The 27,456-nt window shown below is 28.9% G+C and overlaps 2 protein-coding genes across 2 annotated transcripts in view; one reads left to right on the top strand and one right to left on the bottom strand.

Moving 5' to 3' along the window:
• Gycbeta100B (guanylate cyclase soluble subunit beta-1-like) overlaps positions 1–27,456 on the top strand; it is a 332,225-nt gene that overhangs the window by 192,147 nt on the left and 112,622 nt on the right. Inside the window, exon 14 of the mRNA XM_065508967.1 lies at positions 10,337–10,494. Coding sequence (XP_065365039.1) covers positions 10,337–10,494 — 158 coding nt within the window. The remainder of the gene's footprint in view (positions 1–10,336; positions 10,495–27,456) is intronic.
• stops (SOCS domain-containing protein stops) overlaps positions 10,681–27,456 on the bottom strand; it is an 80,275-nt gene continuing 63,499 nt past the window's right edge. Inside the window, exon 9 of the mRNA XM_065508958.1 lies at positions 10,681–11,280. Coding sequence (XP_065365030.1) covers positions 10,803–11,280 — 478 coding nt within the window. The 3' untranslated portion in view covers positions 10,681–10,802. The remainder of the gene's footprint in view (positions 11,281–27,456) is intronic.

Here is a 27,456-nt window from a genome sequence, read left to right as displayed (position 1 = left end):
ATTTAATTTTTCAAATATTTCCACAAATATGTAAGCATAAGGACTGTTTTAAGACACAAGTGTGTTTTATTCAACTGTGTCAATTCATACATATTCACCACGAATACATACGATTTTTTCTACAACTTGACCAAAAAATTAGTTTCTAACATTTATATCATTATATTTTTATTAATATAAAATATTCAGACCAAATTTCGTATTTTTAGTTACATTAGTTTCGGCCATATCATGTTATTAGCAGCGGATGTTCGCAGAGGAGGGTCAACGTATTTCCATATATCTTTGTCCATGTACAGTCAGCGTTTAAAGAAAGTGTACAACTTGTTTTTACATTTCAAACATTTTATTTACATATTAAAAAACTATTTGTTCTCCAGTTCTAGTATATTTAACAAAACATTTAATTGTTCTCTTGCAATATATAAACAAAAGACTAAACTAGTTCAACTGCAACAAAAACAGTAACAACAAAACCAAAAAAACTCCATTTTTAACGCGTCAAAAGAAAGTGTACAGTTTAGGGAAATTAGAAGAAAAAACGTGTTTAGTATTTTATTTTACATGTTTTGGGTTTTAAAATAGTTTCAAGCCTCCTTGGCATTGTTTCTACCAATTTTGATGTCACCGATGTTGGGATGTTGAACAACTCTTCCTGCAGGATTTCGTGTAGAGAGTCATTGCTGGTAATATTTCATTTTCTGATCTGTCTGTCCAAATGCTACCACAGATGTTCAATGGGATTAATGTTCGGTGACTGTGGGGGTTGTTCCAGTTGTTTCGGTGTATGATACAACAACCATTCTTTAACAAGTTAAGAAGTATGCTTCGGATAGTTGTCCTGTTGGAAGATCCAGGTTCTGTCTAGATTTAATTTTCTAATGATGGGTTCCATATTTTCTATAAGAATGTTTAGGTAATCGGTTTTGCTCATCAAACTATCAATAAATATGAGTTTTCCCATGCCACTTGCCGCCATACACCCCCACACCATCACCTAACCACCACCATGCTTTACGGTGGATAGTACATTTTTTGGTCGAACTCTTGATTTTTGCTTCTCCAAATTTTACTCCTTTTTTTACTTCCGAAAATCTCAAACTTGCTTTCGTCCGTAAACAGCACATTATTCCAAAACAATTTTCTTGGTTTTTATACCTGTTTGCGAATTCTCGAAGTCGCTCTTTATTTCGTTTGGAAATGTGGGGTTATTCTCTCGGAACTCCACCATATAGAGCATTTGGGTGTAGCGCTCGGCGAACCGTACTGTTACTAACTCTCACTCCAGACGAATCTGTTAATTCTTCGAATAATTTTACTGCACTTACTGTGAATACTTTCTTCACTGCTCTCACAATCGATCGTATTTCAAGGTTGTTAAGGCGTTTTGGTGTTCCGGCACGTTGCTGATCTTCTAAAATTCTAAATTTTTTGTTTGTCTATAATTTTTTTACAGTATTATGGCTTCTTCGTATTATAGAGGAGATTTCACGTGACGATTTGCCTTCATTTTTAAATTTATGACTTACTTTCTTGTTTCAATTGCAGTTTGTTTTCCCATTTTGGTTTTAAAGTTCTCGCGATCAAACAAGAAAAGCTACTATCTTATAATCTCATGAGACTAGCAGCAAGATCCACAAAAAATTATAATCTAGGCAAAAATAAAGAATAACAATATATTTTTTTATGTAGCTAGAAAAATCTTATTGCAATTCTAAATGTGTACACTTTTTTCTGACGCGTTAAAAATGGAGTATTTTTGGTTTTGTTGTTACTGTTTTTGTTGCAGTTGAAATAGTTTAGTTTTTTGTTTATATATTGCAAGAGAACAATTAAGTGTTTTGTTAAATATACTAGAACTGGAAAAAAAAATGTTTTTTAATATGTAAATAAAACGTTTTAAATGTAAAAACAAGTTGTACACTTTCTTTTGACGCTGACTGTATGTTGTACCGATTTCGGTATATATGTAATGAATATGTAATTGTAATTAATGACACAGCCGAATAAAATATGGAAATATTTAAAAAATTAATTGAGAATCACATGCAATTTAACAAACAATTTTGTCCCTAATTAGCTGCCCACCACTGTATATATGTATATAGTAAATGCGTTTACAACTACATATTACATTAACACTTATCACTAAGTGTGGGTGTGCATGTACATTTATACAGATATTTTACACTCAATAAAGAAATTGAACAAGCTTTTAGTTCAATTCATAATCAACACTATTTACAAAGGGTAAAAGTAATTTCTATAAAAAGGTATAAAAAAAATCTAAAATCTATGAGCATTTAAACGCATTACGAATTTGGCATCTTCTGTTGCTTTCAAATCAAAAAAACAGACGTAATTAGTAATGGCCAACTACGAAGGTTTTCTAAAGCTATTGTTTATAATCCTTTAGATTTTATACAAGTTCAATGTAAACTAACAATACCACATTGGATCTAAGCTCAGAAAATACCCGAGTTTTGTCAGATTAAAGATTAACAACTCAATTGTTTACGCCTTTTTGTGCCAAAGTTGCACGTTTCTACAGCCAATCGCAATTTTTGTAGTTAGTTGTAAGACTTGGGAATACCTTGCCGACAACGGCTTGAATATTCATTTGCATTTGACAGAAGTTCGGGAACGAAATCTCATTTGTGATCAATTGGAATTTTTCCATTTCCGATGTCCAACAATTGTTTTGAGAATGTTTCGGCAGAAGGGTATTACAGAAAATGCACACGTATGTTCGTTGATAGCATTCAGCTTCTGTAGCTTCATTTCCAGTGAAATAAATTTGAAGGAACTTCGCATTATCATTGGGAAGCGGGAACAATGATTCAATTCTGTGGTACATTTGGCCCTGAACGTTAAATGTGGGCATGAAGCCAACGTAATTTGAAAGCATGATTTGCACTTTTGGATATTTTGAAGCAAGTGCTTGGAAATAGGATTGGCGCCGGAAATGTGATTCTCGATCACTTTCCATTTCTGCAAAAACTAACCTAATAAAATTAGAATACTGAACCTGATTTTTCGAAAAACTGTTTACGATGAGGGCAAATCATTTGCAAATATTCGATTCTATTTATGAGGCACTATAATATTTATGTAGATAATAAATTTAAAATAACTATTCCCTAATCCAATACTAAAGACGATCTTAAGTGAATGCCAAACCAAATCTTCGCTTTTCATAGTAAAAATAAATGGAAAAACCACATTTAACTTACATAACCTTAGCTCAAATGAATACCCACAATAGCCTCATGTCTTATATTCATTCGCATTAGCTAGCATGGACATTTCTATCCATGCAATAACTTAGTTTACATAGTGCAAGTTCACGTGTATTTGCCAGTTATTATGAAAATAGTCTAATTCATAAAATTATAAAAAATATTTATACAAAAATCGATTTATTTATTCTCATAATATTTTATATAATTATTGCAAAAATATAAATCAGAATTGATTTTTTGTAGTTGGTTGGAAAGTCTACCTATTATTTTTTAGTTTTTTTTAACAAAAAATTTTTATCTACGCGCAGAGCAAATATATAGTTGTGCATGTTTACTGTAACCATTTCAACATTGTTAAAAGTTTTATAACAATACTAGCTGACCCGACAGACGTTGTCCTGTCCAAGTTAAAAAAATCCTTGTGTTCTATTTGTGAATTTCAGAGAAGCGGTTTGAAAAGGGTAAAAATAGTTAAAAAGAAAAAAACCTACTATTGAATGATAATTTTTATTCATATAGGACATAGAATAAAATATACATAGAAGCACTACTGAGAGACAAAGAACTTAAGTTTGTTGTCAAAAACCTAAGTCTTGCAACAACAAAATACATATAAATCAATGTACATATTTTGAGTTTTAATATAAAAGATCGATTTTTGTTAAGAAATATGAGTGATCACAATTCGAGCTCTTTTTCTTGATTAAACAATTATTGGCCAAGTTATTAGCGAATTTAGATATTTTGAATTTTTATATAAAAAATCGAATTTTGGTCAGAAATATGAGTGATCACAGATCGAGCTCTTTTTCTTGATTAAACGCTTATTGGCCAAGTTATTAGCGAATTTAGATATTTTGAGTTTTTATATAAAAAATCGATTTTTGTTAAGATATATGAGTGATCACAGATCGAGCTCCTTTTCTTGATTCAACGCTTGGCCAAGTTATTATCGATTTAAGCTATTGTCAGTTTTTATACAAGTTATTAGCGAATTTAGATATATTGAGTTTTTATATAAAAAATCGATTATTGGTCAGAAATATGAGTGATCACTGATCGAGCTCTTTTTCTTGATTAAACGCTTATTGGCCAAGTTATTAGCGAATTTAGATATTTTAAGTTTTGGAAATTTGGGAGAAATATAAGTGATCACAGATCGATCTCCTTTTCTTGATTAAACGCTTATTGGACAGATTATTCCCGAATTTAGATATTTTGAATTTTTATATAAAAAATCGAATTTTGGTCAGAAATATGAGTGATCACAGATCGATCTCTTTTTCTTGATTAAACGCTTATTGGCCAAGTTATTAGCGAATTTAGATATTTTGAGTTTTGGAAATTTGGGAGAAATATAAGTGATCACAGATCGATCTCCTTTTCTTGATTAAACAATTATTGGCCAAGTTATTAGCGAATTTAGATATTTTGAATTTTTATATAAAAAATCTAATTTTGGTCAGAAATATGAGTGATCACAGATCGAGCTCTTTTTCTTGATTAAACGCTTATTGGCCAAGTTATTAGCGAATTTAGATATTTTAAGTTTTTATATAAAAGATCGATTTTTGTTTAGAAATATGAGTGATCACAGATCGATCTCCTTTTCTTATTGGCCAAGGTATTAGCGAATTTAGATATTTTGAGTTTTTATATAAAAAATCGATTTTTGGTCAGAAATATGAGTGATCACAGATCGATCTCTTTTTCTTAATTAAACGCTTATTGGCCAGGTTATTAGCGAATTTAAGTATTTTTAGTTTTTATATAAAAAATCGATTTTTGTTAAGAAATATGAGTGATCACAGATCGAGCTCCTTTTCTTGATTAAACGGTTATTGGCCAAGGTATTAGCGAATTTAGATATTTTGAGTTTTTATATGAAAAATCGAATTTTGGTCAGAAATATGAGTGATCACAGATCGAGCTATTTTTCTTGATTAAACAGTTATTGGCCAAGGTATTAGCGAATTTAGATATTTTGAGTTTTTATATAAAAAATCGATTTTTGTTAAGATATATGAGTGATCACAGATCGAGCTCTTGATTCAACGCTTATTGGCCAAGTTATTATCGATTTAAGCTATTGTCAGTTTTTATATAAGTAATCGAATTTTGGTCTGAAATTTGATTGATCACAGACCGATGTATTTTGTAGACGTATTTAATAAGTGGGCGTAAAAGTGGCCGTGGTCAATTTTTCATTCCGTAAAAACCTAAGTTGGGCTATGACCAAAATTTTTAAAAAAAAAATGTATCTAAATCGGTCTGGCCGTTCTCTACTGATACAATTACCAACGAACGACATTTGATTTTTATTTATATAGAATAGATAGATTATAGTTAGAGTAACTATTTACATGATTGCGGTAACCATAATATGGTTAATTTACGATTCACATGATTGTATCAACCGTATACATGGTTACAGTAAACAAGTATATGTTTGTGGTTACCACAATCATGTAAATAGTTACTGTAACTATAATATTGTTAAAAAATTTGTAACAATGTTGAAATGGTTACAGTAAACATGCTCAACTATATTTTTCTCTGCGTGTGCTAATAATAACAAGTCTAATAATAACAAATTATAAATGTATGACTTAGACCACTATTGCAATAACTGGCTTGTACGAATATCTTTATAAATATATTTTTATTTGTTTACACTTTCTTTATATTTGTCTTTCTTCATCTCGCTCTTTTTGTACATGTACGGATCTATGTGTGTCAATAATGGTGAGAAGGACAATTGATAATGACTATTTGTTGCTGGTTGTAAATAAAAGTGTAGAGGTTTTATATCGTAGTCCATTAAATGCCACACACTTGAAGATTCTTCGTTACTTTTCGCAAATAATGTTTGAGTATGCTGTAACATACTTATTCAAGTACTCTCCTTATTATACAAATTACATGACCATCGTACTTTTTTATGGCCTCAAGTATTTTGTTGTTGAAAGACATTGATTCCTAAATATTTACTTTTTTGCTCATATAATAATGAAAATATGTTTTTGCTGTAAATGCGTCAAGCTTAATTTCTATTAGAGTTTAGGGCACAGATGTTAAATATAAAACATATTGTAATTCTCATAAGTTTATAAGATAAAAAATGTTTGAATATTGTTTCTATACAGAATAATATTATTTGAGTCTAAAAACAGTAGATTTTTAAAATTTTTTAGTAGAACACTGTTAATAATTGGTTAAAAAAATACAGCAGTAAAAAATAATAATTATCATCAACAACAGGTTTTTATTCCGTAAACAATTATTGAAGAGTTCTGTTTATGATTTTGTTTTTCTAAAGAAATAATGACAGAATTTGAAAATTGCATTATAAACATTAGAGCGCGATCATCGTTAACTATTAGCAAACTGAACACCACCTTCACGAGGAAACTAAGGTTCTTCCGGTCAAGGAATATAACGTCATGCTGAAGCTAGGATGTCACCTGAGGAGTCATCCAAACTTCAACATCACACAGTTGGAGTCTCCCCCGAGGCATGTCAGACCGTACCTTATGACAGCTTTGAAAGACATTCTTAGAGTCGCCATCAATTCCGCGGTAGCAGGATACCGTATGAATGTCGTACTTGGAGGTCGCACACCACCGATAGCAGACGCCTAGAAGATTCTGCCACGGAAAACAAGAGTCTTTCTGGCACAACTAAGATCAGGATAGAGCAACAGGCTTAATACCTTCTGGTCCCGCATAGACCGTGCCGTCCTCAACTTATGCCCAGCAAGTGGTCATGGTCCTCATGATACCCTCCACATTTTCAACTCTTCAGCCAGCCCTACTTCACTATGTCCAGTAGATTCATGGACCCATCCAGCAGAAGTAGCTCAATTTCTTGGACTTGATATTGCAGAACCCCCAAATTAAATATTGCAAAATTGTTCACGCTGCTACAACAACAACAACATTAGCAAACTGTAGCTCAGTTGTTATAAAAATTCTCAATAAACTAATCACCATTTTTTCATAAAATTACTCGCTGTTCGAAGATTCATAAATTTTAAATGTCGGAGGAACCTTTTTTAAATTTTTATTTTGTTGGACCGATTTTTCTCATTTTCAATACCAAACATTGAAAATATTCTTAACACAGAATATTTGGAAAATTATGATCTCTAGGCCCTACATAACTAATATATCTCAAAATTAATAAAATCATTTTTATACAATTTTTAGTGATTTTTAATATTATAATTGAAAATATGTGACTTTTTATAACAATGAGATTTGTGGACTAGTTATTTTCTGTCTTTGCCACAAATAAATAAAAAGTTTCTTGTTGTTCTGTTTTAAGTATAATGTGGTCTTAAGAAAGAACTTTTCAAAATGTGTATTTGAAATTAGCTAGGAATTTATTTGCTTATACGAACACTTTCTTTTTTACTGACAACATTTTGCTATCTTAATGTTTAATTAGGAAATTTAATGTATACTTAGAAAGACAAAGAAGCAAACTTTTAAAACTTTTCTTTTTTTTTTGTAAATATAGTAGCTAGAAACTCTTAAACAAAGTGTGTCCTAATGTCAATGGCCCAAAATTGTCTATTTCATTGGTCATTTCATAAAACAAAACATCTGCTATGACTCAATTAGAGTTTAATTAAGTAAAATGTTCCTTACAACTTTGGTGGTAAACAGATTAGTTTATCGTTCAGTGTTTAAAATTTATAAATATGTATATGAAATCCAATAAAGCCTTAAATTAATAAATTAATATTCTAGGTCATTATTCAATCCTACGCCAATCTAACTATGCCAGTCTATCTATGGGAAGCAATTTCATGACAATATTACGAAATATAATTAAATGATTTAGAATACTTTCGATGCAGTTGTTTTTTAGCACCAATATTGGTATTGCAGAAACAATTTTATGAGCCAAAATCTTAGCCAATCTCGCAAAAACATTGTGTCTTACATAATAATTTTCAACATTGATAATGCAAAGTGTGTTGTTGCCATGTGTAAGTATAATCAGTTTATCCGTTTCATGCTAAAAACAACAAAAATATGTATACATTGAATGTGTATATGTTTGTATCTTAGTAAATATGCATCAATGTAGAAACGAGTGTATTATAGGTGAAGGGTATTTAGGATTCGCAAAAGCCGTATAAAGATTTCAAACTGATTCAACTTTTATTTAACCATCAATTGATATACAAACATGGCTAAAAGTTTCCTTGAATAGAAGGAAATAATAAAAAAGTATTCGTATATACTTTTATAAGATTGTGGGGTAATTCTTTTCATGTATATAATTATTAAAGTTTGACCAATTTGATAGTGCTAATGGCCCAAATAACAAACACATTTATGTATATCTAAGTGTGCGGTAGGTATGTGGTGCTCTTAAAATTAAATATTATTATATACTAACATATACTACATAGCAAAATACCTAATTTGCTAAACTTTTGTTTTAAAACTATATAAAGAGAGTATATGTAATTACTTCCTATATAATTGCAGACATATTTTATTGTTATTTGTTATTAATGTGTTTGCTAGTTTGTGCGAAAAAACTAAATCATATGTTTTTTCTCTGACATAATTATTAATTATGATACAAGTTAATGCCAAATGCAGATATAATTTGTATTATAATTCTGCACATTGCCAATTTAAAACAGCAGAAATCGGTATTATTATTAACACTTTAACATATTAGTTTTAAAATAATTTTTATAAAAATTAACCAGTAAGAGAGCTATATTCGACTGTGCCAAATCTTATATACCCTTTACAAAAGTATACTTTAAAATATATTTTTTTAAATTGTTGTAAATCTATATAAATTACAATCAAATGTCGTTCTTTGGTAACTACATCAGTTGATAACGGCCAGACCGATTTAGAAAATTTTTTTTTTAAATGTTGGTCATAGTCCAACTTAGATTTTTACGAAATGAAAAATTTACCACGACCACTTTTTTCGATTTATCCAAAATCGGAAAACGGCTGCACGGATTTGGCTAATTTTTTTTATAATGTTCGCAATAGTCCGCAAAAGTTAGTCCACGTCCACTTATTAAATACATCTGCAAAATACATCGATCTGAGATCACTCATTTTTCTGAAAAAAAAATCGATTTTTTATATAGAAACTCAAAATATCTAAATTCGTTAGTAACTTGGCCAATAAGCGTTTAACCAAGAAAAGGACCTCGATCTGTGATCTCTTATATTTCTGAACAAAAATCGATAAAAACTCAAAATATCTAATAACTTGGCCAATAAGCGTTTAATCAAGAAAAGGAACTCGATCTGTGATCCCTTATATTTCTGAACAAAAATCGATTTTTTATATAAAAACTCGAAATATCTAAATTCGCTAATAACTTGGCTAATAAGCTTTTAATCAAGAAAAGAAGGGCGATCAGTGATCACTAATTTTTCTGAAAAAAAATTTAATTTTTATATAAAAACTCAAAATATCTAATAACTTGGCCAATAAGCGTTTAACCAAGAAAAGGAGCTCGATCTGTGATCACTCATATTTCTGAACAAAAATCGATTTTTAATATAAAAATTCAAAATATTTAATAACTTGGACAACAAGCTTTTAATCAAGAAAAATAGCTCGATCTGTGATCACTCATATTTCTGAAGAAAAATCGATTTTTTATATAAAAATTCAAAATATCTAAATTCGCTAATAACTTGGCCAATAAGTGTTTAATCAAGAAAAGGAGCTCGATCTGTGATCACTCATATTTCTGAATTAAAATCAATTTTTTGTGTAAAAACCCAAAATATCTAAATTCACTAATAACTTGGCCAATAAGCTTTTAATCAAGAAAAGGAGCTCGATCTGTGATCACTTATATGTAATTCTGAACATAAATCTATTTTTTTATATAAAAACTCAAAATATCTAAATTTTCTAATAACTTGTATATATGTAATTAAAATCTATAATTTTATTCTTATTTTTATTCTTTATATATTTGTTTTTATTAAAATCTAATTAAAAATTTAAATACATAATTAAATACCATAAATATTCAACTTACAACTATACATAAATACTAAAATCTATATTAAATTCTTTTATTTCAGCAAATAACAATTGGTATACATTCCGGTGAAGTTGTGACCGGTGTTATAGGCAATCGGGTGCCGCGCTACTGTCTATTTGGTAATACGGTGAATTTAACAAGTCGCACTGAAACTACAGGCGTGCCGGGACGCATAAATGTCAGCGAAGAGACCTACAAGTGAGTACTAAGTATATCCTTTGATTTTACTATTGTAATTAAAATTCTTCAAATTTAATTTAAAAATATTGTAAAATTAATGAAATCATTGATTTTGCCACATCGAGATAAAGAAACCAACAAAAATTACATCTAAATATTATATTTCACTAAGAAAAAATAAAATAAAAAGATAATATGAAAACTTTTCCTACTTGACAAAAATTGTAACGAAGAGGGAAAAACTTTTCAAATATTGTTAAAATAAAACCTCAAGAAAAGGGTAGTTTAAAGATACTTTTTAAAATGAAAAGAATACTGTATAAAAATCAAAGTGTCAAAGGTTTATCTAAAACTGTCTCAGCTACTGCTACCACTCCTGTGGAAGAATTAGAGCTGACAGCATCCTCGCTCACGGAATTTGGCCGGTGTAGGTCTGAAGGTGATAATAATGTAGTTGTCGCTGATGATGAAGATGTTGTAGCTGTCATGGTTGTTGTTGTTGTTGCAGCTTCTACTACTGACTCTGTTTCTGGTTGTGTTGCTGCCTCTGCTGTTGAAATTGACTCAGTTGTAAATGTAACTTGTTTCTTTTTCGTGCTTGTATTACATTTTTTGGCATCAGTTTCGTTGGTGTTCTTTTTTCTTGGCTTTTTACTACACTCATTGTCGTTTTCATTGTTGTCTTTGGTTTCCTCAATCTCTTCCATTAAATCGATATAACGTTGCAAACGTCTTGGCAAACGCAGAGTATCAATGCCATCGGGTAATTGTCCATTACTTCGCAGCAAATCACGTATACGACAGCTAAACGAAAGAAGAAAGAAAATTTAAGAAAAGAGGAAAACAATTTAGATTTTTTTTTTGCAGTTTTTTGATTTTTTCCTTAGTTTAGATTTTATAAAGTATTAAAGTAGATGCTCAAGAATTTTTACTTAATTTCTGTGTGGAATTTACAAACAAAATTGCCAAAAAGGAACAAATTTCAAAAGTTTTGCAACTTGTTATTAGGACTTAAAGTACCAACATGTTTGTGCAAAATGAAATTTGTTTTGTATTAAATTAAATATTTCTCAGCACTTTTGAAAGTCACAACAAAAAAACTTTTCAATTTAAATTCAATTTGAATAAACAGAACATTGTTAATGTTTTAGTGAAAGAATATGATTACTTGCTACTTACTAAGTTTAGCGATTTTAGGATAAAAAATTCATGAAAATGTTTCTTAGAGAAATTATAAAAAACAAGTTGTAGAAAAGAGGGTGTTGTGCTTGTTTTTATCGTAAATAAGAATTATGGTTAATATTTAAATTTCACATCATAAACTAGTAATCGATAAACTTTATAATGGACTCTGCTGGTTTTATTGTTTATAAACTTTTTAACCGAAAAATCGGGTTTTTACCGCAATGTAGATTCTTTTAACCTTTTAATTTAAAATATGTGGTTTTAATCACTTTGTTTAACGGTTTTTCAAATTTGGAACTTATATCAATAAATTTAAATGTTGGTCAATATTTTACTTATATTCATTGCGACTCATGATATAATAAATATTTGCTAGTCGGAAGCTTAAGAGGTCGTTTGTTAAGTCCGGCCAACCAACCGAATCGACACCAATGCCAAATATCCATGGAGCTAAGGTAATACTCTGTATTAGGTGAGACCATAGCTATTATTAGCTATCAGGCCAGACCATCACAGGGAACCTGTATTCGTTTGAAGCAATCATTGACCGAAAAACTTCTTGAATATAGGGCCAGACATGAAACCGTAATATTCCATCATGGAAACGCTATGCCGCATGTGGCAATACCTGTTAAAAACTATTTAGAAAGAAGTGGTTGGGAAGTTTTGCCTCACCCGTCTTATAGTCCAGACATTGCCCCTTCCGATTAAATGACAAACCGGCCAGATTTCCATAAAACTAGTTTCTTTTGTTATTCATTTGTTGAAGAACACTGCAAATCTTTTTTGTGATTAAATGGTGCAAAAAGAATACATAGTCACAGCTTGTAGTATTTTTTCAAAATTTCATTCATTAGAAAGTGTCAAAAGACTTTAAACTATCTGAGTTTCGAGATCATAATTAAATGTTGTACAATAATACGAATTTAAACTCATGATTTAACGTTAACAGTCCACAGCCCATATATGGACTGTGAACGGAGGAACAATGATTCTAGAAGAATCTCAATAATATTGATTGTTATTGATTGAATGTTTTACACAAACAGAAATACGGAAATAATCAGACTTTTAAATTAGCAAATAGATTTACAAAGAACTGTATATTTTTTTTGCAGTGCATAAAGTTTTTGTTCAGCTTATAAGAAAAGTTTTTGTATATTTAATATTTTTTATACTAAATTAAAACACAAAAAGTACATAAGTCGCCACAGAATATGGAGGGTGAAAAAAAATACTTGTTTAATAAAACTTTATAGACGTTTAAGAGAAAGTTATTCACTATTTTGATGTTAAGATCAAGACATTAAAGTTATAAGTATCAAAGCACCAAATTTAAGTAAGGGTAAAAAGTGTAGCAATTTATGCTGTAAACTTGAGTTGAAAAGCACTAAATTATTGAAGATAAACTATCAATTTAATAATCAATGTAAAACAATTTTCTCGTAATATATTTACAGATATGTTTTTATAAACCCTAGGAAATTTTAAACAAAAGAAAATTTTAAACTAACAATTATGTTTTTATTTATTACAATTCAATTTGATTTCTACTTTATTATATGCATTTTATAATTTTCAAACGAAACTGTTTAAACATTAACAATTTGGTCATAAATAATATATGAAAACCAAACAATGAAATATGATTTGAAGCTCAGAAGTATATATAAAGGCGCATAAACCATAAGGCTATTTTAAAGAAGACAATAACTAAAAATATCATGAAACTTGAAAATTATATATTTCAGAAATATCCCAGAAATTTAGCCATTCATTATACCCTACACCACCATAGTGGGGAGGGTATATTGCGTTTGTGCATATGTTTTTAGCGTCCAAAAATATTAGTCTAACACCCACCATATAGTATACCGATCGGCTAAGAACCAATTTCGATTAAACGATGTCCGTCCGTCTGGCTGGCTGGCTGATTGTCCATGTAAATCTAGTGCGCAAAGTACAGGTCGCAATTTTGAAGATTCATATTTCAATAAAATTTGGTATATATAATTTCTTCGGCCTAAGGACCAAGCCTATTGAAACTGGTTAAAATCGGTTTATTATTTTACCTAGCCCTCATACAAATATCCTCCCGAAATTGGACGAAATATACACAAGTTTTTCTAAAAATAAGTTTTATATATACGGAATTTATGTTACCAAATTTTATTATGATCGGTACATAATTAGCCATAGCTCCCATATAAGACCCGCTTCCGAAAATCACTTTAACGTACATAAATCTCCTAAAAATATTGGTATACACATAAAATTCTACATAAATAAATAACTCAACCTAATTTAATGGTGATCGGTTCACAATTGGTCATAGCTCCTATATAAGGCCCACTTCTGAAAATCACACACGAATATAAATTATTGAAATTTTAAAAGAAAACAAGTAAGAAAGTATAATACCCTACACTAAGTAAAAGAGCAAAAACATTTTTCTTTTAAAATTTCAATAATTTATATTTTTGAGTGATTTTCGGAAGTGGGCCTTCTATGGGGGCTATGACCATAGATATACAGTGAGCCCCAAAAGTGAGTATACACCAAAAATTATTGGATATATTTTAAGATAATGAAAATTCTAAAATTTATCCATCGATTAAAATTTTAAAGTTTCGGTTTGATAGAGATTGGCTTGAATAATATCTTTGGTTGTGAAAAATATAGATTTAAGTCGGACTATAATGATTTTCATGATCCTAAAAAATCAAAAAATTCGCTGCTGTTTACTCACTTTTGAGGCTCACTGTATATGACTATATGAAAGTTTACTATGTTCAATTTTGTGAGTATACCAAGATTTTTAAGCGATTTATGCACGTTAAAGTGATTTTCGGAAGCGGGTCTATATGGGAGCTATGACTAATTATGGACCGATCGTAACAAAATTTGGTGACATGAATTTTGTATATATAAAACTTATTTGGAGCGCAATTTGTGGAGATACATTTATAAATCAAACATTTATGACCGATAAATTCCAATTTCGGAAGGACATTTGTATGGGGGCTAGTTGAAATAATGGACCGATTTCATTTTCAACAGGCTTGGTCCTTGGGCTGAAAAAATAATATGTACCAAATTTTATCGAAATATCTTCAAAATTGCGACCTGTACTCTGCGCACAAGGTTTACATGGACAGCCAGCCAGCCAACCGACCAGACGGACGGACATCGTTTAATCGACTCAGAAAGTGATTCTAAGTCGATCGGTATACTTTAAGGTGGGTGTTAGACTAATATTTTTGGGCGTTACAAACATCTGCACAAACGCATAATACCCTCCCCACTATGGTGGTTGAAGATATTTCGATAAAATTTGGTACATATAATTTCTTCGACCCATGGACGAAGCCTGTTGAAACTCGCTGAAATCGGTCCATTATTTCACCTTTATCGGTCATAAATGTTTAATTTATATGTGTATCTACAAAAATTTCGATCCAAATAAATTTTATATATACAAAATTCATGTCACCAAATTTTGTTACGATCGGTCCATAATTAGTCATAGCTACCATATAGACCCGCTTCCGAAAATCACTTTAACATGCTTAAATCACTTAAAAATTTTGGTATATACACAAAATTCAACATAAATAACTTTCAACGTGTCGTGTGATACACGACCTAATTTTATGGTGATCGGTCCATAATTGGTCATAGCTCCCATATAAGGACCACTTCCGAAAATCACTCACGAATATAAAATATTAAAATTTTAAAAGAAAAATATTTTACTCATTTACTTGGTGTAGGGTATTATATGGTCGGGCTTGACCGACCATACTTTCTTACTAGTTTTTATATGTTTATGTTAAATCACATTGTTAACTTACGATAAAATAACTCGTTAATGGAGCAGTGACTAAGCAGCTAGACTTTCAAACACAAAAAACAATCGAGCCTGCCGGTTCGATTCCCATACATAGGCTACATATTATTGGTGTGAATTGTAAGTACATTTGTAAGCGAGGCCCATGAATGTTTTGATAAAATTATACTTGGCTTACTGGGGAAGTAGAGTTTTGGCTGGGACACTTTCATACTTAATAAATCATAAAATAATTGGGGTATTAAGTCATATTGCCATATATGGCATATATATATATATATTTTGATAGATATCCCACTCGCATCCCACTAAGGGACTAAAAATATCTTAAAGGAATGGACCTAGGCTTTCTTTTGAGCAAAAAAAAAAAATTAAAAAAGGGCCCATATTGGAAAAAAATTTTGATTTTGCAAAAAAAAAATAAAAAATTGTATGTCTTGCGTTACAAAATATTTATTTTGATAGATATCCCACTCGCATCGCACTAAGGGACTAAAAATATCTTAAAGGAATGGACCTAAGCTTTCTTTTGACTACAAAAAAAATTTTAAAAAAAGGGCCCATTTGGAAAAAAAATCGTATTTGCCAAAAAAAAAGTCAAAAATTGTAAGTCTTGAGTTAAAAAATATTTATTTTGATAGATATCCCACTCGCATCCCACTAAGCGACCAAAAGGGTCTTCAAGGATAATATCTAAGCTTTTGTTTGACCTAAAAAAAAAGATTAAAAAAGGGTCCATTTTGAAAAAAAAAAAGTCAACAAAGTTTTTGATTTTGCAAAAAAAGTCAAAAATTTTATGTTTTGAGTTACAAAATATTTATTTTGATAGATATCCCACTCGCATCCCACTAAGCGACCAAGTTGGTGTTCAAGGAAAATATCTAAACTTTATTTTAAGAAAAAAAAAAAAAAAAAAGGACGTATTTTAAAAAAAAGTCAAAAAAGTTTTTGATTTCGGAAAAAAAATATTAAAAATTTTTTATTTTTTTTTTTAAATATTTTTTTTCGAAAGATCGAAGAAATAGCTATCTATACTATTTGGGACACATTTTGCTAAGAACAATAGGTAATAAGTTACATGGATAAGAAAAAACCCCTGTTTGACCAAATTGTCAAAATTTTACCCCCTATAACTCAGAGAGTTCTCGACCGATGTTGTTGAAAAATTGTGTCTGAATTACTATCCAATAGAGCTAACCTTGGTGCAAATTTCATCCCGATCGGAAGACATCGATTTCAAAAGTTGGTTCACTTGACATGAAATGCCCCATATATATTACGAAAAGCTTGTTTAAAATTTTGAAATATTCTCCACTTATTTTAGTGCAATTTGAATAAATATTTTAACTATTTTAAACCAAAAATACGAATATCTTAACAAATGAAAATAAATAAAATTATTAAATCAGGCTCTTAAGCTAATTATTTTACTGAAAACTATAGATTTTTCAATTTATTTTTATAAATAGATGTAAGTGGATAAGTTTTAAATTTTTTTATGGAAAAATACATAATTATTCGCCTGCATGCTTCATTTATAATAACCAAATGTGTTACAAATTTGTTTGTGTACGATTCGTTCGTTTTGAATTTCATTCATTTTATAAACATTTAATCATTATATTCTGTTTATTAAAATAAAGTTAATACTATCGGTTTTTAATCTTATATTTTGTTTAAAAATTCAATGTGAAAAAATTCAACTCAAATTTTTTTTGCTGCTCATGAATATCATTTCCCTTCGCAAAAAAAAAAATTATTTGCCACATAAATTTCTGTGGTTTCTAAATATTCATTTACATAGAAAATACATTTTCACAGTTTATTGACCTTTATTTCTGTTTGCGGCTGTTTTTACTTCTTTGCATTTTATGACAACTTTATCTCTAACCAATTCTTTATTATTATCTGTCTTATTTTCGTTAAAGGTCTTTGTGCTGTGACAATGTCCTTCAAATTTATGTTTGGAAAACCAAAATATTTATCATAAAATGTTCATCTTTGATTATTGTAATAATGAAGAAAAGCAAATATTTTACCATAAAATGTTCGTAGATGATTATTGAGAATTTTAATGAACTATTTCAAGAAATGTCGACATTTATTTACCATCATGTCAGTATTTAGCTTGCACAGACTTTTAGTCATTTGCATGTTTTATTTTTGGTGTTCTAATTGTTTACAGAAGATTGTAATTTTTATGGCAGTAAAGATGGAATTTGGTTTATTTTAATTTGTGTGAAGAAAAACAAGTAGTGAAATTTATATACCCTACAGTCATAATTTCGATTTGATTTCATCCACGTCATCATTTCCACATGATTTTAAATGTAAGCCACTTGATTGGGTATAATGAGAAACTCAATTCTTGTAATATTATTGAAAAAAATGTCAAATGAAACAATTTGTTAGAAATAGTAAAAATATTTATTCGAATAGAACTAAAATTATAGAATAGGAGGAAAACATTTCAGATTTATAAATAAGTGTTTCTTATAGCAAAAAAAAATTAATTGTTTAAGAGTTTTAAAGGGCATATATGTATATGGGGGATTTCAAGTTGACAAATTTTGTCCGAATTACGCGATTGGTATAAGTGATAGTCTTTAAAAATATGTAATTATCAAGTTTTATAATGATTCTTTCGTCTCCTGCAAAATAATCCAAATTTTTATATGTATTCATGCTTTATGTCTAGTTTATAAGAAAATATATATCGGCAGCTTAAATTTTTTTAAAGATAAACGTATATTTTGACACAAAATTACTTTTCTGCATATCAATTTTACTTATTGCTTTAATTTTTTTTATATTGCAAATTCCCTACATTCATATTTTGTTTGTATAGCATTCAGTTGAAATAAGATAAATTACCACAATTGATGCTTCATAAAAGCATCAATCAAATGTTCTACAGACATACAAATAAGCTGCGGAAATACTCTAATATATTAAACTGTTTTTTCTTTCTTTCATTTTTTCATTGTTATCTGACACCTTTTTCATACTACATGGATGAAAATTCTAGATCAATTCGTGTGAAATTGTAAAATTCATTTGCAAACATTTTAACTTTTACTGTGTCAATTCTAAAATATATATATTTTTTTATAATATTACTGTTATATTGTTTTATGCTTGTATCCATAAAATTTATGAGAATAAAATGTATTTGACTTGAGCTGATACATGCATTTATCCTGTACATTACTTTTTTGTTCTTTTTCAATGCATATCAAGCGTTTGACAGTTACAGCAGAGAGGATTTTACTTTGTAGCCATTAAGTGGCATGTTATAAATGTTTTAACCCTAGGCGGAGTACGAGAAACAGCTTTGAGTTATTTTAATAAACAGTGTTATCATATACAACCAGGTTCTCTCGATTTGATTAATTTTCTATTGCTGGACAATAGATTTTAGATAATTGTTTTCCTGATCAAAATATTTATAGTTATTTATGGTAAGTCCGATCAAAGTTATTAATTTTTCATATTTTGATCTAAAGCTTTTTACCGATTCAAACGATTTTGTTAATTTTTGGACACATAAGTTAGCTATTTGCAATTCAATTTTGTTTTTAGGTTGCCTTGTTTAGGACCTCTAGTATTTCAATTCGTATTTAAACCTCGCACGGACATTTTGTTGGTTGGACCTATCAACAGAGAATATTTGGTGAACATTTTATCTCCTAGATTCTTCATTCTAGTCTCTATCGTGCCTTCAACAGATATGAGGATGGCCCAAGCCATATCTTGGAGCTAGCACCTAAGAGAAGCATATGTATGTAGACCCAATATAAATATACAATATGTTACAAACAGCATGAAAAAATTAATATTCCGCCTACACTTGACCTCACTCTGCAATACAGCCAAGTGTTAGTTAAGGGTTAAATGTGCAACACAATGTGTCTGTGCAAATGCATGCAACACTAAGTATTATTGTCTATCAGTGTATTGTACGAGTAAATATGTATATGGTTTTATGAGATTTTTTTCATTTTTTATTAACGGCAATAACTTAAAGGTCATTTGTCAACACATTTAAAAGTGTGAACTCGATGGAAAAAGGGCCACAAGGCTGCCAAGGAAATGGGGGTATTGAAAAATGAGGTTAAATAACATAAAAATAATATATATGTATATTAGGATTGCCCCACTAGTACGCAGAGAAAACAGATTCGTAATAGCAACCGAATTTGTTGCCAATCGAATGATTCGGTTGCACACATACAATTTTTCGGTTCTATCAACAGAAAGTCAATTGATAAAGAAGTATTTCGGTTGAAGCAACCAAACTTTGGTTACACCTTCTAAAGTTTTGTAGCCACAACTGTAAAATTCAGTAACTAAGGTAGAATCATTCGATTGGCAACAAATTCGCCACAAATTCACAATATTATCTGGTTAAAATTTTTTGTATGTTTTGCTAAAAATAATCTAAATATTTATTAAAAATTGTTAGTGCAAATTGTACAAAATAGTTGCAATAGGTTACAATTCTATCAATTAGTTTTAAAACGAACTAAAATCTTGGCAATACTAAGCCAGCGTACTTTAATATTTTGATATAGTGTCTTCTAAATATTTATTAAGTTCCCCTAAGAGAAGTATACAGGATTAGTTATGTACACGCAGAGAAAAAATATGGTTGGACATGGATACGACAACTATACTATGTTCTCTGTAACAATATATTGTTGTCGTAAACATATAATTGTTGTTTTAATTTAATTTCAGCAATATTATAGTTACTGTAAACGTTTATATTTTCATCGCAATTATAAATATGAATATGGTTTTCGAACAACTAAATAATGATAAATAGGTAAATATATTATTTTTATGTACAACAATTAAATGTTAAGATGCAAACAAAATATGTTCAACTTTATTTCTCTTAAAATATACTTTATTTCTGACTATGATTATGGGCAATATGTTTACTTTTAATAGTCTGTTTTCCCACCATTTGTGAGTGTTGGTGTTTGTCTAAGCTATATTATTTTTACAAGTAAATTTTGAGTGTCTGTAATTCCCATTCGCTCTATAGTTTTATTTGTATATTATCCTTAACATTCCTAGAGCGAAAAATAATAAATTTGATTTTATCAATAATATTTTAATTGGTAATTTAGTACTTTAAAACTAAAACCTATTAAAATAAAATTCTGTATTTGCAAAAATATATTTCAATAATAATATGATAATTTGGATCATAATATGATTTAATTGGGTCATAAATATGATTATTTTGGGTCATATTATGATATTTAATGATACTAATAATGATCATAATATGTTTTGCACTCAGTGATGTTAACTTTTTAATTTCGATTACCGTACAGCCTTAAAAAATTACCGTTTTTTAGGTAATATTACCGTATCCAAAGTTTAGTACAAAATTAATAATATTTTCTTATTGAAACAGGTTTATTTTTACAATTCAATATATCGAGGGCCCATATCCAAAACCCTCTATCTTAAAAAACAACTTTTCAGGAAAGCCAAAAAAATTTTTTCGCGTATTACTTGAGTTATTAAAATTCGGTATGAAAATCCCTATATTTCTTCTCAAAATATTCAATGTGTATATTAAAATGAAAAGATAGAGGTTTTTGCATTTTAATAGAATTAAATTATTTTGATTTCATTTATGCCATCGTCAGTTTTTAACGTAATTTATTTAAGAAACGGCTAATAATACAACATAAGATAAAAAAAACTTTAAAAGTAGACACTTTTTTAAGTAAACTCTAACTTTAACCTTTTATTTTTATGCCATGGAAATTATATTTTCCAAAAACAAAATGGTAAAATATTTTCATGGTAATTATTTTTTTTAATGATTGAAAAATGTAAAATTCATGTTCAGCATTCAAAAATTAATAAGAAACCATGAATTGCAAGAAGAAATTATTCCAAAAAAATATTTGAAAATTATTTGAAAAGATAGTGGCTTTTGCATTCGGAAAAAATTAATTGTATAACATAGAGAAATAACAAAAATGCAAATAAAACAGCAAAAGACAATATGGTTGTAAGAAATTCACACCATAGATGAGTACTGTTTTACTGAACATTTTACTATCAAAAAGTAATTTTCGTGAATATCAAAGATAGTGGGTTTTGAATATAGGACCATGTTTGTAAAACAGCAGAATGCCATTTTTATCAACATTATTTATTTGCCTTATAATATAAATTCCGTATCTATTTATTTAAATTCATGCATTTCAACAGCTTCTGGGAAATGCAAAACTAAAGGAATTATAGAAATGTTGGTATCGAACAATTGGGGATTTATGACGATCAGTTTTTAATACTAATTTGTATGTTGAAATCCATACTTGAAAGACTTGCGATTACTTTACCGCCTAGATATATTTTGTCTAGTGGTAGTTGGTTATCATCATCCTCAAAGTTTTTTGATTATTTTAATGAGAAATATGTACATTATATGTAGACACATTATAGAAATATAACGTTTGGGATATCATTTTTAAAAATTTAAGTCTTTTAAAATTACCGTACAACTGTATAAATTACCTTCCTACCGTACAGAGGTCTAAATTACCGTACAATACGGTAATTACCGTACGGCTAACATCACTGTTTGCACTACAAACATAAATCTGCTCATAATATGTTGCTCTTAGTTTATGGTTACCGCAACCATGTTTTTTTCTCTGCGTGTAGTGCTAAAGTCGCGAATACGATTTTTTTTAACAAATTTAAATTTTTGCACATTTTTTTACCAGAAAATTTACAAGCCACGTAAATTTTCTATAACTGACAAATATATATAGGGTGTATGACCTTAAAATGCGGGATTTAGAAACATTTGTTTCAAAATAAAAGCATATATATGCCCGCTTCAAACGAATCCTTTGCATTCGGTACAGGTTCCATGTGATGTATTGGCCATATAGCAGCAGCTCATAATAGATAGAACCCTTTTGCTTCCACCAAATACATAGCATGGATATTTGGCTTTCGGATCCATTTTTCATCGCAAGTAATGAAATGATTTTCTTTTATAGCATTCAAGCATCATTTCGGACATGCAAAATCGTTTTTTAAGGTCTCTCAGCTTCACTTCATATGGTACCCAATTTTCCTGCTTTTGGATGATTCCTGCTGCTCACAAAAGTTTTGAAATTGCTGCTTGAGTAGCTCTCAATGATTTTGCAAGCTCTTGTTGAGTTTGATAGCAATCTTCTATTCAATCTTTTTGGGCTGGCCTGGGCGATCTTTGTATTCCTTGTCAAAATAACCACCACTGAAATTATTTTTAAATGTTGTGGGATCCGTGATAGCAAACTAAATATAAATATTACTTTAACACAAATATGATACAAATTGGTAAAACATTGCAAATGATATCATTGATTTAGCTTAACAAATACTAGAACACAATTATTGATAACTAATTTCTCAAAATTAAGTAAACTTCAATATATATTTGAGCCAGTCTAATGTATTTAAAACTTGTAATAAATAAATTCTTATTTATTAACAGTGTCTAAAACATGATTTAGTATATAGGAAATTTACTGAATTGCAGTAAAAATATATAAAATTAATAGCCTTTAATAAGTAGTTACTTATTTAAGCTTTAAACATTTTTAGTTTAAATATATAACAGACCTTTCTTTTATTTGGTTTAATTTAATAATAAAACTGTATGTTTGTATATGAAAAGACCAGACCAGACAGTTATTGATGGAATCTAGTCACACAAAAGAAAACTTAATATAATGCTAACAAAAGTCGGATTTAATAATGTTATACAAACAGACTCATACTATTATTTTGACATATACTAAGTATAAAATACATATTTATTTATGTCTAGAGGCGGCATTATTTTGTTTTTTCTATATTTTATTTTTAATGTGAAAAGAAAAAAATAATAATAGGAGTAACAATGGTTGGCATTTCATAAGAAATCAACTAATAGCATTCACTTTGCAAATACACATTGAAAATTCTAGCTTAAACAAAATATATAACTTGTATGTTTTACTTTCGTTTTCTTATATTAATATAGAATTTAAAACAATTTAATAAAATAAACTTGAAATTCAATTGAATATTTGAAGCTGTTACAAGCAACATGTTGTACTGCATATTTGTACTACATACATTTCAGGAGAAATGTATGTAGTACAAATATGTTAAAGTGAATAATACCTATAAATAAAATAAAATCTGTTGAAAATGCCATTTCTTACAACCACTGGCACCACTCGTACTGTTTAATGAATAAGAACAAGTTGATGCAGGTTTTATACCCAGCCTCAAAAAAGATAGCTAGGTCCGTCCGTCTGTCTGTCCGTTGAAAACACGTTAGGAACCAAACGAAAGGAGCTAGTTAGCTGAAATTTTCCACAAATATTTTCTGTTGATAAAATTGGTTTGGTTTTAATACATTAATTCACCTTGTCCCCAATACAAATGTGCCCATAGAAAATATTTTGAGCAGTCATAAATATGTGGGCATTTTCACGGCCCCGAACGCGACATTCCTAAACATTTGAAGTGAAAAAATAAAAAGATCTGAACTTTTTTCATATTTACATTTGTCGATAGCATATTTGTAGGAATATGATTTGTTGAAAAGATAGGATTTGCGGATTAGTTGTTGCCAATATATTACCGGGTATAACGAACAAGACATAAAACAGAACTCCTTTTCGACTGGCTCTAAAAAAATTAAAAAATCAGCGAATTGGAATGGAATACAATAATATTACCATCAATTGAGAGTTGCCTTCAAAATTGCACAAACTTCATATTCCGATCATGAAAAGATTTTACATGGGCGTGGCCAAGGAGTTTTCGAGTTAAATTTTTTAAAATGGGCCTACAAATGCTCATGATGCGGCGCTATGGGGGCTCAAAGTAGGGTACCATCTTCATGTAAAATTTTTAAACACGTGCCATTTTTTTGTTTCCCTTCTCATTTTAAAGATTTTTATATTAAGTATGCTATTTATCTCTTATAATTTCCGAATTATAGGCATTTCAAATTTAAAATTTTAAAATTTTGACATACCTTGTTCCTCTTTTTTAAAAATAGAAGACGTACTTTTGGACCGAATGAACTCGTTTTTTTTTTTGTTAGTTAGACAATTAAATTGCAATAAAATATACAAAAGATGTCAGACCAATATCAATTATGGATCGAAAAATAATCGATTTTTTTTTGGGCGAAAATGTGACTTAACACTTTCTTTGTTGAAAAAAAAAACTTTCTTTAAGAAAATATAACAATTTTATATGTTTCTGTAAGTTAACTTTACGGAGAACATTTTGATATAAAAAACTTGTCCTACTTTTCGACTACGCCGCCCTTATGTTTATCAAAATTTCAATATTGGGCCACATGTTCTAAAATCCCAAAGTTTGGATCAGAAAACCAAAAGCAGTTTTAGAAACCTCGGTGTGTTCCCTATTTATCAACAAAGTATTTTCGTAGCTTCGATGGAAATGTGGGCTCTATGGGCAAAATTGTAAAAAATACCATTTTTGGAATATTCGCTCCAATTTCTAAGAATTGCGGGATTCCCTTTGACTTTTTGACAAGTTTCTTTACACTATATTATTTAGAATGACAAGTATAAAAACGTTGAAAATTTCATTGAGTTTTGTTAATAAATAAAGATTTTATTATATATTACATATTTTATATTATATTACTTACTGAGTTTCTAAAACTAAAATTTGTATTAAAATTTTAATAGGATTTCCAATATTAACAAAATGGCAATGTTGCTTTAAGGAACATTTAGGAAATTTAAATAGCATTCTAATGCATGTAATTAGGTTTACAGCCTCTAAGAACTGCTTGAGTTAGAGGCAAATTACTAAAGCAAGATTTTTTAATTTTTTGGAAAAAATTCATTTTGCCTACGAAAACGAAAAAACGATTTGAGAGACCACTTTCCGTTCATCAATATTTAAGTGTTATATACCAAAATTCTAGATTTTTAGAGTAGATTAAGAAAATCTATGTGCATGAAGGAATTTATACATTGTACAACTATATTTTTTGTAAATAGTATTTTATTTCTTAATAATTATAATTATAATTATCTTAAAAGTTTTACGTCCTGGATATATTTCAATATTTTTCCCGAAGTAAAACGGTCTAGAATAACAAACATATATATGTTTCACGTCATGATCAAAAACCTTATAAAGCAGTGTAATTGTACAAATATTCCATTTATGTTATGTTCATTTTATATTCATTTTATATTATTTTTAATAATATAAAAGATGTGTAAAAACAACTTATTAGTGCTTGACATCCTGGAAAAAATTACATCTCAAAATAAAATTTTACAATAAACCTTTTATTTTAAAATAATTAAAAAATTCTTTTATTCACTTAATGTCACTTCACATCAGTGTGTTATTTTTCTCCCACACATTTATTTATCGATTTACAAAATGACAAAAAAAAGTCTTTCTTAAAACATTCCTCTTTTGTTAAATTATTTTAATGTCAACATTTAAAGGAATAGATAAAAACTAAATGTTGAAAATTTTCCTCAGTTCATTGAAGTCAATAGAGAAGTACTTTTAACAAAATTTTGTAATAGTGTTAGTAAACTTTTCAAATATAAGAAAATTTGTATTTTATTAAAAATGTATAAAGAAATATTTGAAGGTTAGAAAAGGTTATTTAAAATTAAGTAACGAAATACTTACAAAATTCCAATTTCATAAAAGAAAGCAATTTTAAATGATTATTTATTTATATGTTAATTTTTATACAAAAATTATTGTTTTAACAGAAATAAAATTTTTTTCAAAAATAAAATTATCGATTTTTTATCAAAAATTGTGTTACTTAACTAATAATATTGAATTACAGCTATGTATGTATATCGAAATAAAAATATTTTTTCAATATTGCCACAATTTATTATTTCAAGCTACTATTAGCAAAACTACCCCTACGTATGAGTAATAAAAAATATGTTCAAAAATTTAGCAATACTCATACGTCTTGGAACTCCTAGTATATTTCATACAAATTGAATGTGTATTTAATAAAGTGCTATCATAAGTTACACTTTTAGTCTTAAAAATAAACTCTAAACATATAAAAAAAATAACAAAATTCCTTATTTATTTCCTCAACAACTGAATGTCTGCAATAATGTGCTACTAACGATGAGTTAAATAATGTTCTGCATCATTACGAAAATCATTGCCAAGGAATGACTGTGTCTATAGCAATTTTATTACACTGGTATATTATGGTGCCGCGATACAACGCAACACATTATTTGGATATAAATTCAAATTGAAAGAAATGTAACGACCAGAAAAGATGTCAACGTAAAACATTACCTGGCACATAAAAAACTGTCATTGAATGTATAATATAAGCAAATACATGTATGTATGTGTGTTGGAAAACGGCTTTAAAAGTATAAAAGGAAAATAAGAATAAAAAAAAATCATATTAAAAGAAAAATTAAACAACCTGATGACTGTGTGTGACGGTATAAAATCGAGAAAAATTTAAATTCTATAAACACTTTAGAGCAGCTTAAACAAAGATAATTCAATGGAATTCATGCTGAAAGCAATCATTAACAAACTTTTTTCATTTATTTGTTTTTATTTTCTTTCACTAACAGTTTTGTTATACTTGGCACAGTTTTTTACCTTATTGTTATTCTTTTGTTTTGTTTAACAGCATTCCTCTCGCACAATGAATTTAAGTATTTTTTTTTTTAATTTTTCAAAGTCCATCTAAACTTCATCAATATTTTTGTGCTTATCTTAAAAGAATTATTTTAGTTTAGTCATTATTAACGTTGTCTTCGTCATTGTCGGCATCAACGTTCTTAACATTTGACGTTTTTGTCAATTTGGAAAATTCATTTATCAATTTTAGTTCCGGTCTATTTGTTTCTCTA

Source organism: Calliphora vicina, chromosome 1 (genome assembly GCF_958450345.1).
Source record: "Calliphora vicina chromosome 1, idCalVici1.1, whole genome shotgun sequence".
Taxonomy (NCBI): Eukaryota; Metazoa; Arthropoda; class Insecta; order Diptera; family Calliphoridae; genus Calliphora; species Calliphora vicina.
Note: the sequence above shows the minus strand (reverse complement) of the source record. Positions and strands in the feature narration are given on the sequence as shown.